A 16,287-nucleotide genomic window follows, 5' to 3' on the forward strand; every position below is an offset into this window, starting at 1 on the left:
TATTTTGTAGTGTCAGGCCTTTAAGTGCTCTTCCTCCTAAAAGCTCAACTTTTGCCTCTCTCTGATCAGAGGCTCTGTGGAGACACAGAACTGCCTGATACCCTGTGACAGAAACCATGCCCACTACTAATGCTCATCTCTGTCACCAAAACGCCACTAACAAGACAGTCTGTGCATGTTAGGCTTTGGAATTTATTTAAATGCAGAGATATCAACTTCTTATTTAATGCAAAACAAAGTCTTGGGTATGGGAAAGCTGTGAAGTTTTGTTAAGAAAATCATTCTCATCCACGATGCCATCTTTAACATTTGGTGAGAGAATGTTCTTATAGATTTTTATGATTCCTGGAAATTTATCCTTTCACCAATTACTGGAAAAAAATAACAATAGGCAACATCTATAATTTCAAATCCAACAAGATCATCTTTCCCCTCTCCAGAGGAAATTGATTTGCTTTATTGCAAGAGGAAACAACTTCAAACCCAGCAATAACACATTTCTTAGTCCCTATTTTTAGTTTTTTCTTTGGACTTTATCCCGTTAACTAGATAACTTAAGGGCAAGGTCTGAATACCAAAGGCAAATCAAACATGTAAGCAAAAAAGTCAGTCTCAAGCTGGAGCATAGCTCTGTGGTGACCGCGTGCTTAGCATGCACAAGGCCATGGGTTCAATCCCCAGCACCAAGAAAGAAAAAAGTCAGTCTGACCATTGAAAGGGAATTGGAGTTCAGTATCCTTTCCTATGAAATAAATTTTTAGGTTCTGCTAAAAATTAAGTTAGAAAATCTATTACCTAATATTTGGCAAATATGAGTGTATTAGCAGATTCCCCTGCAACTGACACTGGTTTTCACATCATGCTGTCTGATCTAACTGAATAGCTTTTGTCAGCATTAGGTCCTCCTCTCAGTGCAGTGTTCATATGACAAAGTGGTAGCTTATGTTAGTCCTGTCCCCTTTTCCCTCAGGCTTATATTGTTCCCTAGTGCATTTCTTTTGGATAATAAAAACAAACAAATAAATAAGCATAGATTGAAAACAGAAGTGCGCATACTGGTTCTAAGGTTCCCATTCCCAGGATGGTCACCATTTCATAACTTTATGTTGGAATGACCGAGAAAGAAAAAAATGGCAGGAGAATTTAAATAACTTACTTTTGTATGACATTATAAAGTTATTTTTATGTTACATAGTTTTAAATTTTTTTTCTAAAAGGGTAAGGAGCATGAATAAGAAATATCCTTCCTTTAAAGATACTGTAAAACTACAAAAATCTCTCTACCTGAAAGATTTACATTTTTTGTTTCTCTTTTTAATTAAATTAAAAATTACATTCCTAAGAAATTAAAAAAAAAATCTGTTAATACATACCCAGTTAATGCCAAAAAGAATCAAGCCCCAGCAGGAAACACCAGTTAACCGTCTTGCACTAGTAAATGTTCACTTGCTTCATTAACCAAACGTACACACCATTTGCTTTTTCTGTTTTTTAAATTTGAGAGTATACACTAAGCTTTAACTGTTTCAGAACATTATACAAGATTTATAATGTCTCGCGCAATGCCTGGAACACAGCTGTCACTCATTGAATGCTCTTTGAGTAAAAATGAATGAATGAATGCATTTGATCACCAGACAGAAGAAACCTATGATAAACATTTGTCATGAGCCTTTTAGGCTTATTTTCTAAATATATTCTTTGGAGAAATGCAGTGACTGTGAGTTTGCCTTTTGTATTTTCTAGTCCAGATGGACGATCAGGTCTTCTTGACATGTAGAGGCAGGAATCTGGGATCAGGGCTTGAGGGCTAGCTGTACTCTTATTGGACTTCTGTCCTTCCCAGCAGGCAGGAAAAGGTGAAAGACAAAAATTCATCCCCCACTCTCTTTGCAACTCAAACTTGTCAAGGAAATGACTGAAACAAAACAGATACTACTATTTCTCACTGTCTAATGAGACTCTGTGAGGAACTTTTGTCCCTGGGGGACTGTAAGTGTGATGGAGGTGGTTGCAATAAATGTGGACATTGTAAGAGATAACAATATAGAGGGTGGGTGAGCAGCCATCAAGGAGGACACAAGTCTGTTCCATCTTGTGATGAATCGTTAGCATTTGTTTCAAATGACTGGAGTTACACAAGTGTTTTTACAAAGAGTCGAAAGAGGGAAATACGGAGTGCTTGCACATCACCCACCCGGGGAAAGGGTGTGTTCTATTTTTATCTAGGTTTCCTATAGCAGATAAGTTTTTCTGTGTTTGAATAAGATAGGACATCCCCATTCAAGGATTTCCATGTCAGAACTCCCTTTTTAATTCATACAGACAGAGAATTCAAAGTAAGCTGCTGGTCAAGTGTATAGAAAATTTTTTTGACATTCATTGTATCCATGCCCTCAGGGAAAAATATAAATTACAAGTTCTACACTGTGAACATCAAAATGCACTCAATCACGCAAAGATTGTGCTATGTGGGTTAGAAATATATAGGTCAGAAATAATGTCAACCTATCCCCTTGGCCACCATTTAAATAGGCCATGATGTATACAGTGTACCCTGGAGTTATGCCAGGCAGAGTTCCTGGGGAATTTCTTTCATCCATACCTACAAAACAGGGTGCTCCATTGCTTTGGAAAGATTCCTGTGACTTATTGAAATAGAACAATGGTTTTATGATGAAAAATGAAAGTTCTAACAAAACCTCTAAGAGAAGCAAAGACAAAAAATATTTTGAACATATTTCTTAGGATAAATTCAAGTTTACCTCAAATATATTTCCCTACGAGTATCACAATAAAATTTATTTCTAAGTCAATAACAGACCAATAAACAATTGGGTTGTTACTCCCCTATTATCCGAACTTAAAAATATACCCACAGTTTGTGGTTAAAACTTTCATTGAGCTGGGCTTGCTGGTGCACGCCTGTAATCCCAAAGGCTCAGGAGGCTGAGGCAGGAGGATTGTGAGTTCAAAGCCAGCCTCAGCAACTTAGCAAGGCCCCAAGCAACTTAGCAAGACTCTGTGTCAAAATAAAACATAAAAAAGGGCTAGAGATGTGACTCAGATGTTAAGTGTCCCAGGTTCAATTTTCAGTACCAAAACCAAAAAAAAAAAAAATAACCAACAACTTTCATTGACACATTGCATGTCTTGAGAAGATCCAACAAAGTCATTAGATTCATTTATCTGAGGTAGACCTTCCAAGATCACAGGACACTTGAAGAAACTAGAGAATGAGAACCTCAGAATAAGATTCTCCAATTTAATGAATTGAAAAGAATTTGTATTCTTATTAAGTAATCTCATGCTGTACTTAGACCTAATTCCATCTGTGGAATATATTATGGGACATTGATAAGCTACTATCAGAAGATGTCTGTTTACTATGGAATTTTAAAACTCGTAAAATAGTTTGTAAATACTGAGTGAGGGTGAAGAAGACAGTGAATAGTGCAAACATCCCAAGAATAGTTTTCCTCCTTTCTGGAAACTACAATGAAACTGAAGAGACAAGTACAGAGGGAGACAGGTCCGGAAGTGTATAGTTTGGAGTCTCAAGGAGGAAGAATTTCTTGGGAAATGCTTCAGTCAGCTTTGATAATAAATTTCTGAAAGAATGATCTTATATACTCTTCTTCTGTCTCTCTCTCGTTCTTTTCCTCTCTCCCTGCACTTCTCTTCCACCTCCCTGCCTTTTACCACCACATTTCTTCCATTTTCTTGTTCTTTTATATTTTCACCAGTGGGTCGGTAGGTAAATGGAAATAATTCTAATACAAGAGCCTCAGGAACAAAATTAGACAAGTTGTTGGTCAGGGTATACCCATGCCCACATATAACCAACCTCCTCTTTGCAAATGTCGGAAAGAGACTGTTTCACATCATAAATTACATCTCATATCTTATTTCAGCTCAGCCTTTATCTGTCAACACCCTTTAAAGCTCTTAATCACTTATTAACATTTGACATGTTTCTCTAAAAATAATCAACTATAGCATGTTAGCCACACAGAGAGCCTTATATGGTTTTCTTGGTGAGATGAAGAACATGGCTCCCTGGCCTGGAGACAACAGGGTCTTGGCCATGTTATCCGTTTGTACAACTATGGAAATTTCTACAATCCTGAACAGCTCACTTTAAGTGAGCAAAGAAAAAAATGTAAAGGCTTTGATAGGCAAGTCTTGCAATATTGAAAGAAAACATTACCTTGACATTTTTAGAGACTTGGATTTATGGAAAGACCAAGTGTCAGATCAAAGGCAAACACAACAAATTCCATAGAGTCAACCTAGGGAAACTTTCATTGCCTAGGACCTGATGTTTGCTAACCCTTTGTCACAGGAATGTATGGTTAACATATAAAGCAGTGTACTGAAAACATGAAGTCTCAAGTTTTTGTGTTATTTGAATTCTGCTATTGATCTGTTATTTGGTCATGACTAATATACCCTCATACAGAAGGGACCAAGTTTTCCCCTCCATTTTCATTTGAATGTTTGTGAAAGTATGAGTAGAAAGAGTTCACTGTGTTATATCTGGTATATAACATATTTTTTTCATAAGCATTAATCTGTTATTGACTATTCCCGGCACCCTGTTGGATGGGAGTTGGGGGTATTTATCTGTTAATTGATTCCAGGTCACCCAGAGCTAATAGTCTTATTCTTAACACTTTTTAATAAAGAGATAATACTTTGTGCTTACTTGGTGCTCCTTAATTTTTGGTTATAAATGAGTAAATTTCAAAGATAAATAGTTTCCATTTTTGGCATAAAATGCTTCTGCCATGAAGATATCTTTAAATGCCACTGAAATATCTTACCTATTTGACTAGTAATAACAATATTATTAAATTAGAAGAAATTAGGCTCCCTTCTTAATGATACCTGTTTCTTGTATTGCTCTATATTTCATGTGCTGCAGTTTATTGATCAGAAAATTATAACTTCAACAGTTAAATTTGATGATGTTCCATCAACTTCTACTTGTAACTATGAAACTGTTTAATTCTATACAAACTTGTTAAGTACCCGAAGTAGTTTATGATAGGATAATGAGAAAGGTGAATTTGATCAGAAAAATAATTCTGATTGTGCCAGAAGCACAAACTGTCTGATTACCTGGTAGGGTCACTTCACTCAAAACTCATTTGTGGGTTCAGTGAAGCAGTTCCACATTTTGACATGCTGGCATTTTAATATTATATATATCCTGTCATAACTAGTTAAACGTTAAAGATCAGCAACTTGGCCTTTCAGAACTACGAAGGCGACTGCCTTACCTCTTCGGGTAGCCTGCTGCCTTAACAGTGAAACCATCTAAAAGCGCTCCAATGAGTCACAAAGCTAAAACAGGTCTCCACTGCCACTGCATACCTGATTACATTTGGATTCTTATCAAGCTGGTTAATGTAGATACTGACAGTTGCCTTATTAGTTTACAGATTATTTTTCAAATTCAATTAGCTTACACATAAAAGAAACTACATTTGAGAATTATATTGACTTGATTATCCATATAAATATAGTAGTGTAAGGAGGGTTATATTGTTAAATAAAATCCAAAAATAATTTAAAAGCTCATTATGTGCTCATGAATCTTAAATTTCTATTCGACCTGCAACCAGGTCATTTTAAATGTCACGGCTAAAGCAAACTACGTCAAATCAACTACTCAACCAAGCAACAACATAAAAACTGTCCCAAGTACATCCAGTATACAAGTGTGCTCAGTTCTTTTGCTTTCTTCATAGCTTTTTGACCCCTGAGTGGCCACACCTTAGTAGTCAGATAACAGGCTTCAAGTGGAACAAACATCTAGATGACCTTACTCATTTTAACACATGTAAGAAGGACACAGTGAGAAGCTTATGAATAAGGACAGATTCACCCCAGCATTAGATATTTAAACACTAGTCTTTGGTTCAGGTATATACCTAGAACATGTAAATACTGGAAATCACTGGAGACTCATAGACATATTAGATACAGATATTAATATGTGTACATATATATGGAGAAGCTATATAAAATAGTGACAAGTACTAAGAGACAATAACATTGGAATGCAATGTGTCAGTATCTATCAAAAGTACAGATGCATACAACCTTTGAATCAGTAACTTTGCTTTTAGAAATTTACCCTTTAGATGTAGTCATCTATGTGTGCAAAGCTATATGCACACACATGTTATTTGTGGTCAGATTTTTAATGACAACAGCTAAAAATAAGGAAAAAAACATCAATTTCTATTCTTATTCAAACACACACACACACACACACACATTCTAATAGCATTTATCATTTGCTAATTATGTGCCAGGGCCTGTGCCAAGGGATATCATCTATCTACACATTCATATAACATGCAATATTTCATGTATGTATGAGTATACACTTTGGATGAGTGAATTTTCCATTTTCATCTGGATTGTGTTGTGCAACATAGACACAGCCTTATGTGTACTCATGTGATGGATAAACGAGGCTTATGATTTTCAGCATGTTCACCAGAGTATCTGAAGTGCTTCAATAGCCACAATTTGCTCAGTGTCCTTAGACCCCTCCCTGGTCTTCAACACAGAATCCCCTCCTTGGCACAGGAGGCTAGAGAGTGGACTGACTCTATCCGAACATTTCGAGGGACCCAGCTCCTGGAGGGAGGCCAGGTAAGGCCAGGCAGTCATGTCTCCCAAGATTCACAGCTTCTTAGAGCAGCATCCCTGTGTGAAGTCCTGCCCAATTTTATAGCTGCATCAAGGATTGTGGCTTCCAGAAAGTGCTGACATTCTCTGGCTTGTAAATTTATTGAACACTATAATTATTGAACTCCAGATTAGTGTTGAATAATTAAGCAATTCAATAAATTAAATTAATGGACACTTTTGGACCCTCAGAGTGTATCAACAAAAGCTTTGGAGGCCTCTATGAACCTTCAGAAAATGTGTAAATTGGATTCTCAAAGAGAATGATAACACTGCATCCCACCCCCCTCAAATTAGAAATGATTTGTTTAGAGGTTCAAGTCGCTCACTTTGAGATACATTTAAATGTCATTCATAATTCACTTAAATTAGGAATGATTCTTTTAGGAATCACTACACCTGACTACTCTGAAATTCTAAATGCATTTTTAAAGAACTTACTGTAGTGCTACAATTATTTACAGGAATAGATGACTTTTAACCAGTCCTGAATTAGGCATTTTGGCAAATAAAAATCTTTAGAGTAACATCACTGATATTATTGATATTATACACTATAGACTATCTGGAAGGAATTTCAAGAGATAGAAATCCTCAGAAAATTCAAATTAATCCTGGTACTTGTTTATCAAATATCCTACTCAGCATGTACTTCCACCAATGTACTCGCTGAGGTACTAATAATGCTCATTGGAAGCCATGCTCTGCCTGATTACACTCGGTGCAGTGGGATGGGGAGGACTACAGGTTCTAAGGCCAGATGGCCTGGGTTCAAGCACAGTTTAATCACTTTTTAGTTTTGTGACATCAGGCAAGTTACTTCACCTCTCTGATATGTAGTTTCCCTGGTTATGAAACAAAACGTCTTCCATAAGGTTGTTGCAGTGATTTAATGAAAAAAAGCACTCATCTAGGACATAATAAATGGTAACCATCATTATATTATGCCAAGGGCAACAGTGAAGGCTGGTTCCATGTTATTCAAACCTTAGCAATGGAACCTAATTTTATGCAATGGATTTGTTTCTGACCAATGTAGAGAGCTAGATGGTTAGGTTTGGAATGACTCATTAGTTTATTTCAGAAGTAAAAACACAGCTTTGACAGACTGGATGGCTTCAGGGAAAAGGATGTAACTTTCTAGGGAAATAGTAAAGGAATTTGAAATGAAAGGAAACCTAGGTGCTTTGTCAGATAATCCCTGGTTTATGGAAAACAATCATTTGATCAGACAGAAAGTAAGATGGTACTGGAAGAGTGATTTACATCTGGTCCGGAGGTAACACAACAGAAGAAAATATTTCCAGTCCCACTTTCCACACTGCACTTCAGCTGCTGGCTTCTTTAGGAAGGTTTCTCATGGGACTGGACTTGTGAGTTTTCTTTTTTAAAAAATTTTTAGCTGTAGATGGAAAAAATACCTTTATTTTATTTATTTATTTTTATGTGGTGCTGAGAATTGAACCCAGTGCCTCACATGTGCTAGGCAAGCACTCCATGACTGAGCCACAACCCCAGCTGGGCATGTGAGTTTTTAAACTAAGACCTTCCTTCCTAAACAGAACTTGCATAAAATTCTGTGCAAACCGAACAAAACTAGACTATAATCTCCCTTTGAGAGGGATCTTGTTTCACTTACTTTTTAATTTCTCACAATACCTTGAATTAAAAGTTTCTCAGTTCTAATTGATGAATTGAATTGAAATGTCTCTGCCAAATGGCATGGTTATGACTTAGACTATGGAACTCCTTAAAGAGATTATGGGTCACTTCTTGTCCTACTAGAATTGTGACTACATATAAGCAATTCATTTTCAGTTCACACTTATCCAAACAAACCTGCAGAGTTTATCAGAACCAGTTGCCATCAGGATTTTGGGACTTCTTAATTTATCCCTTATTTCTGGCAGTATTTCCCTCCAGATCCTGACTCATAATCTGAGTCTCATCTCTAAATCTCAGAAATGTGTAGAATTCCTTTAAAATATGGCTATTAGGGTTAGGACTTCCATTCATGAAAGAAAATGTACAGTCCTGCCTTATAGTAACCATTTCTGTCATAAAGGTCACAATATCCCCTACAGCAAGTTCCAATCCTATATCCAATTTTTCTCCCTTGTACTGAGGCCAGGGGTGGCCTTTGGCAATTCCACAAAATACATTCTCATTTCCTTACACTTTGACTGTGCTTTTATCTAGAACACCACAAACACATAGCAGGGGGGCACGAGCAACCTTATTATACAGTTGAGGAAACTGAGACCAGAGATGCTGGGATGTGTCCAGAATTCCAAAACACTCTGGAGTCAAACAGTGTGGGTGCTTATGTACTGCCCGGCTCTTTGTGCCTGTTTCCTTTGATGCCTGTGGTAACAATGTTATGACAATGTTAACTACTAAAACCATTACAGACTTTGAGTACTTTTTGGTTCCTGAAATAATCAGTGGGACCAATTTGGCCTGATCTTCTGGGTCATTGAGACTTTGAGCTTCCTTCATCTGTAAAATGGTGGAAATATCCACTTGAGGGTTGCAGAACAGAGTCCAGGAAGTAACATATCTAACCCAGAGCTTGAACCACTGTGGTCATTCAATGAACAGTACTTAAAGCCACTTGCAGCAGGTGAAGTTTTTCCTACTCACCTGACTGGGCTTCTTTCTTTTAGGCCACCTCTTTCCTAAAAACCTACTTTGGTTCCCCTACTTTCAGAGTCCTCCAAAATGATGGTTCCCAAAGTTATCATGTATACGAATCCCCAGAGCACATTATGATGCAGATTCTGATGAAGTCTGGGGTAGACTTGCATTCCTAACAAACTGTCAGGTAAAGTCAATGCTGCCAGTTTGTGGAGTACACTTTTGAATAGAAAGGATATACCCAGATAACTGGAGTTTAGGACTAGTGGTTTTCAAGCTTTACAGTTTAGCATAATCACATAGACAGCTTTAAAAAATACAAATTATTCTGCTCCACCCCAGAGTTTCTGATTTGGTAGGTCTGAGGTGAGCAGAAAAATCTCCTTTTCTAATAAGTTTATAATGGTAGTAATGCTTCTGGTCATGGGACTACACTTGTCTTAGTAAGTTTAGCAGAGGGTTACTAAAGACCAGAAGAGAATTTGGTTCCAAAGACTACTGTTAGGTGGGGAAGAATGTTCTTTAGGAAGCTTTCTCTAAAGGCTGCCTCATCTCCCTCTTTCAGCTGGGACCCTCCCATAAGCCCGCCAGGATATTAACAGGAGCCCGTTACCTTGTAGACATTGATCGGAATGTCAATGATGATGTGCAGTAGATCTCCCAGAGCCAGGCTGGCAATCAAGATATTGGGACCATTTCGCATGCACTTGTTCTTGTAGATGATTCTCAACAGTGTGGAGTTCCCGATGATGCCTAGCACGAACACTAGGCAGGATACAACCGTGTTGATGTATTTGAATGTCTCCTTGATTTCAATATTTCCTTGGCACGGGGGAAGAGAGGGGGTGCGTGGCGGAGCTCCCGCCATTCTCCCTCCTTTAGGCACCTGTGCAGGTGCTAAGGACTGTGGCAGACTGGAGTTGGAACTTCCCGGCCAGGAGGTCTTGGTAGGCGGCGTCATTATCTCTCCGGTCCCCAGAAGCCACGAAGTGGCACGGGCTGGCGGGAATCCTCTTTCCTCTCCTCTGACCCCCGCCACGCCGCAGGCAAGAACCAGCGCCACCAGGGCGCATCCGCACAGGCTTGGCGGCGTCAGCATGCCGCTAGCTTCAGTGGGCGTCCAGTGACCGCTGGGCTTTTTAGTCTGGATCCCGGCAGAAGAATGAAGACAGGACACTTGGATCAGCTACCACAGCCCCAACTCTGCGAATGCTAGCGCAGAGCTCAGACGCGTCTCCACTATCCGCGCGCAAAAGTAACTTAAGTTTGCGCGCCAGTGGGGAACTTTGGCTCGCGTCACCCGCCCGCGCGTTGAATCTCCTTCCCAACTCCTCTTCCAGTGTTATTTTCCTATGTCCGGCCCAGGGGTAAATCACTGGCAGTGGGGCGGGGCATTCTGGAAGGGGTGTGACCGGAGGGAAGGATGGGTGTCCCAGGCAAAGCTCGCAACTCTTCGATGTGCAGAGAGAGAGAGACAAGTATGTTTTAGCTAAGCGTGGGGGCTAGCACATCAAAGCAGCAAGAGACCAAGGACATATGTTAATTGCTACAGTTTGCTTGTAAGGGAACTTGACCACCCGCATCTGAATTTAAAGGCACCTCCGGGCGTGCGAAAGCCGCTGCTACCTGGTGGACTGCAAAAAGATTACCCCCCCACCCCCGCACGCCCAGGAATGCTTCGGAGGACTAGGAGAATCCGAGACTTCTCAATTCAGTCCAGTTTAGGGGATAATATCATCTTTGACTTGGTTTTGTCTCTTCCAAGTGCCTTCCAACATTCACTTACTCGCCTTTACCCCAACCTCATTTTAATTTGTTGTATCTATAAGTTTTACTGATCTACTTATTTAATTTCCCCCCACCCCAAACTAGTAAGTCAAGGTCCAGTCATTGATTTTAATTAAACGCTAAGCCAGAACGTTTACCTTGCGGATCCCACGCACGAGGCTCAGCTCAGACCTTGTAGCTCAGACGCAGAAGGATCGCGCTCAGCTCGCAGCTCTGTTCCAGCCTGTTCCCAGAGGAGACCACGCCTCCCTGTACTGCAGGCGGGCCTGGCTCTGACGAAACACTGAGAGAATGCCTGACAGTGTAGCCTCCACAGCTCGCTAAGGGTCTCTGTTGTCCCCAGACAAGTACTTTTATTCATTCGTCCCTTCCCCATCAATCACCGCAGACTCCTCCCGCGCTTTCCGACCGCGCTGCAACCTTTCCCCTTGGGCGATGCCTGGACAGCATCAGCGGGTGCTGCCGGCTGGAGAGGGCAGTCCTCGGCCAGAGACGCATCCCCAAAGGTTGTTTATTTGTCATAGTACTGAGTTCTTCCAAAGAACTAAATCAAGAGCAAATAATCACGTACGCAGGATTCTCTGGGACTCCAGACTAGAAGGAGCCTCTGCATTTAACTTATTTACCTGTACTACATTTAAATGCCTAGCTTTTAGATAAATGTCCCGCGGTTGTATTAAGACCTGGTTGGTTTAGGGGTACCACTCTTCGCGGTGTTTTTGTTTAATCCTTAAATTTCAAGTCCATAGATGCCACAACACGGAAGAGGGCGATCCTTTCTTCTCAGGCCCGCACTACACCAAGAAAGGCTCTCTCATTTTGTCTATCACAGTTCTTTTCCCTCTTAAGTCCTGAAGTGCCACTGGCAGGCCATTTCATGGATTTTTATACTGCACCTGTGAGGGACTTGATACATATGGGAGATATGAAAATAATGAGGCTACCATGAAAATTCAACATAATATTTATCAGGCAGAGCAATAAAATGAATTCTTTCTATCCATCGTTATGCCCTATTTTTATGCAGAGGGAGGTAATAGTGACTGACAGATCTGCCCAAAGAGTGTATAAAATTCAGAAATTCAGGCTGTAAGGTGGAGTGGGATGTTACTGCCCTGTTCTCTGCAAAGTCCCTGCGGAATCTATGAAATTTCAGACCCAAAAGATACCATTCCATTTATCTATTTGACCCAGGGTCTAGGTGGCTCATTCTTGGCTTCCCAGCTAATTAATGGAATGAGTGGAAGGAGAATCTTAGATTTTGGGTTCTTGTCAAATGCCTTTTGGGAAACCAGAAGTAGAAAATCAATTTCTATTTTAAAAGGTGAACTGCAAGTGTGAAATATGATTAAGAACATGATTAAAGAATAAGGTCCAAGGAATGAGAAATATGGTCTGGGGTTGTGAGTACTAATTCCAAATCTGACTGTTCCGAACACAGCCTTACCCTCCCTGTCTCAGTAAAAACAAGGTCAACGTTCAGTTGCTTCATACCAGAGTCAAGTAACAATATACAGTGTTGTGTGGATAAGGTATTATATGGGTGCATTTGGTGTATGAATATTTTTGCTCAATTGGTTCCATCAAGGGCAATTTTGAACCTGCCTTTCTTAAACCAACCTTCTCTGCTTGTATAGGACCCCTGTAGGGTGGCTTTCTCTCCCCATACCCCTCTCATCTTCACCACCACCTCCATTCATATATCCTTCTAGGACCAGGATGGTCCTTCCAGTCCTCACTGAGGCCCACCTCTTCCCTTTTCTCATTTTGCTTTTTGAGTGTTAACCACTTTTCACTTGATCATGGGGACCTTTGTGAAGTATTATTCATTCAATGTGAATTAATTTCTTTTCCAGGACAGAACTGAATTATATGTTCTTTCCATGGCATGATAACACCTGGTGCAAGTTGAGCTCAAGAAATATTTTCTACAGATGGATAATCCCATTTTACACTATGTAATTGTAATTTTAGCAGTTCTTGTTATCATACTCAAGAACAAAGTCAAATAATTTTAAGGCAAACTACATTTCTTATCTAGAATTGAAAACGCAGGATGGGACCTACCACCTATATTATGTGCCTCATCCACAGAAGCTCATTTAGTTCCTTACAGCAGTCTTTGAGCTGGGTATTATTTTTCATGATTTGATACATGGTGAAATTGGATCTCAAAAATTCACTTAAGGTCACATGATTAGTTGTGAGACCAGAACTCTGAGGTAGGATTTGAATCTATATCCATTTGGTTATAGAGACTGTACTTTGGATTAACTTAATTACATTGAGACTAATTTTTTTCTTATTTTGAGAAAACAGTGTTTTATAAATTAATAATAGTTCATTGAAGTTTAACCTTAAAATTTTCACCTTAAAGTGTAAAGGTGACCATGTAAAATTAATACTTTGATCGTCATTATCAAGTCACAAGAAATTGAGTATCAGTTTTCCTTTTTATAAAATAAAGGAAAAGGATTAAACTTCCTTCCTGCTCTAATTAGTCAGTCAAACTGACAAACTGACCTTGAAATAGTGGCCTGAAGTACAGAACAGTGGGAACAGATGGGTCTTTGGCCAAATGTCTTTTTCTTTTTAGTTTCCATTCTCAAGTTTTGGGCAGTATTGCTACTGACACAGGTGTTTTTCACCCTATGATTTAAAGTTTCTTACTGATCAACTTTATTTATAAATTCACTAGAAGTTAAGTACTTTGCAAATTTCATTTGTATTTATGAGCCAAAGGTTGTATCAAAGTTTAGGAATTGTTTCCTGAAAACTTTTGGATTTGAACTAATTTTGCATTTCTGAAAGTTTTACTTTGGGGGTGCTACATAAATGTGGAATCTTTTACAAAGTTGCTTTTATGAAGATACTTTTTCAAAGTGTTCTACGAAGTCTGTCAAAATTTCAAATTGACTCAGACCACCTCCTAAAGTCAGAAAGGTGGTGATGGACAACATATCAGTATCTCCCTCAAATGCTTTCACCAGAAAGTCCTGAAGACAGGCTTGAATGCACTTCAGAATTCATTCCTCAAAGAGGTTTGCCATGGGGAGCTCACCAAAACATGCCTTTTCCCCTGGTAAGAGAAAAAAGAAAAACCCTTTTAGCCACAAAAAGGCTCATACTTTCATGTAATCCTCTTGATATGAATGTACTTCTCTAAACCTACCTTGAACTTGCTAATTCATGAATGCTGAGGGACAAGGTGTGTGAAAAATGCAGACAGAGTTGGTTCAATTGCTTTTCCACACATTCCCTGAGGATCAGATCCAATGATCAAACAGTGGTTGAAGTGAGAGCATAAAAAAGATTTAAAGTGACTGCACAAATCAATAGCAAACAGCAGGAACATTTCTATTTCTTGGATTTTTCTCTTATATTAAGTGACTGTAGCTATGTGGGCCTTATGGCTAAGGAATTTTTTTTTAAATTAAAGTATAATTTATATACAGCTAAATGAACAAGACTTAAGCCTACAGTTTAAAAAGCTTTGACAATTGTGTACACCCCTATGACCCATATCTAAAGGACTTTCTGAAAATGCATTTATTTTTGCCAAGTAGCAAAATCTGAATATTTTGGATTTGGCTATTATTTCTTTTCTGTTTACAGAGAATATGAGGATCAGGAAGGCCACACTTCCTTTTTTGTCTGTGAAAGACAACATAGTTCAGCTCTTTCAGACTTCTTTATGGTCTACTTTAATTAAAGGGTAATGATTTACTCTTCTATTACTTAAATTTTTTTTTTTTTTTACCTTTTCTGATGTATTTTTTTTTAAACACAAATTCAGTAAAAGAAAGCAAGTGTAACTGGGTCTACAAACTTAAAACTTTTCACAGAACCGTTTGGCACAATTAAAAATATATTAGTAATTCAGATATAAGCAGGAAGTCTGACCTACACTTTCTTAGTTTGTCAATGCATGTGATATTTACATAAATTATTCTTAGGCCATTCAGTCATGAAGAAAACACTATCATAACTTGATGTTAGCACAATCCTATCTTGTGTAAGGCATTCTTTGGGGACTGTCACTTCATATAGGATATAATTTATGATAAGTGTATGTATTTCTTCTGGAATTGTTTTCTTTAATTTTCACTTTTCCCTGTCTCCATTCTCTTGATATCCAAAGGGAGTGTCCAAAGAGATGTGAAAAATCAAAGGAAGTTAGAAAGAAGAAAAAGAAAAACTTGGGACCTTAATTATCCAGCGGCGAGTAAAGGAGAGTTACTGTCTTTTAACCAAAGGAAAAATCGCTCACAGTACTCCACAGAGTATTCTAGGAGACACCAAAAAGGAGAACTCCCCAGCAGCCCTTTTCATTTTAACAATTGCATTTTATCAATAAGATGTATCTATGTCATTTTTGCTAAATATTAGACTTTAGTGATGAAAATCTTTTCAATCAAAAATCTGTTGACATAAAAGTTTCCCATCACACTTTGAGATTTAGTTGTAGAGGACTAGAACTGCTGAAACCAAAATTTAAAGGAAACAGGATTTTTCTGAGAGTTTATTTACTGTACACTGGATGATCCCTTGATCTCCAGACCATTCTAAAATGAATAGTCCAGAGTGATAATGCACCTTTGTCAAGAAGAGGAATTATGGGACTTTCAAAGTGTGCCCAAAGTCATAAGGTGGTTTTTGGTCTCCCTTTTAGTGATGCATGCACAGGAAATTGCCTCTTCTCTTTAGTGCCCTGCTAGGAAAAACAGCTATCACTACCTGCAGAGAAAGCAATTCTGAAAGGGTTGTATGAGCAGCTGGGTATCCAAATGAAACTATTCCCATAATCTCACAGGAAATGGACAGTAGACTTAACTTCCTCTGAAAGCAGCCATGCGATGCAAGGCAGGCTTTTGAGAGAGAAAATGCCCAGGTAGCAGGCACCAAGTAGCCTGCAGACAAGGAGGCAGGATATAGCAATAGAGTAGTACTCCAGGGGTGGTTAATCCTTTGAACATAGGCATAGTATAGGTAATTTTTATTGTGGTTAGAGAAAAAAATGGGGAATTTACCATGTTAAGCATCTTGAAGTATGTCATCCACTAGTGTTAAGTATACCCATACTGATGTGCACCAGACCATAGATATTTCACCTTGCAAATCTGAAATTCTCTACCCACTGAGGGAAAATTCCCT

General features: G+C 38.8%; 1 protein-coding gene across 1 annotated transcript in view; it reads right to left on the bottom strand.

Moving 5' to 3' along the window:
- Positions 1-11,409, bottom strand: part of Ednrb (endothelin receptor type B) — a 31,275-nt gene extending 19,866 nt beyond the window's left edge. Inside the window, exons 1-2 of the mRNA XM_047553932.1 lie at positions 11,271-11,409; positions 9,959-10,489 (exon numbers count right to left, since the gene is read on the bottom strand). Of these exons, the coding sequence (XP_047409888.1) occupies positions 9,959-10,444 (486 nt within the window). The 5' untranslated portion in view covers positions 10,445-10,489; positions 11,271-11,409. The remainder of the gene's footprint in view (positions 1-9,958; positions 10,490-11,270) is intronic.
- Between the last annotated feature and the right edge of the window lie 4,878 nt (positions 11,410-16,287).

This window comes from Sciurus carolinensis, chromosome 5 (genome assembly GCF_902686445.1).
Source record: "Sciurus carolinensis chromosome 5, mSciCar1.2, whole genome shotgun sequence".
NCBI lineage: Eukaryota > Metazoa > Chordata > Mammalia > Rodentia > Sciuridae > Sciurus > Sciurus carolinensis.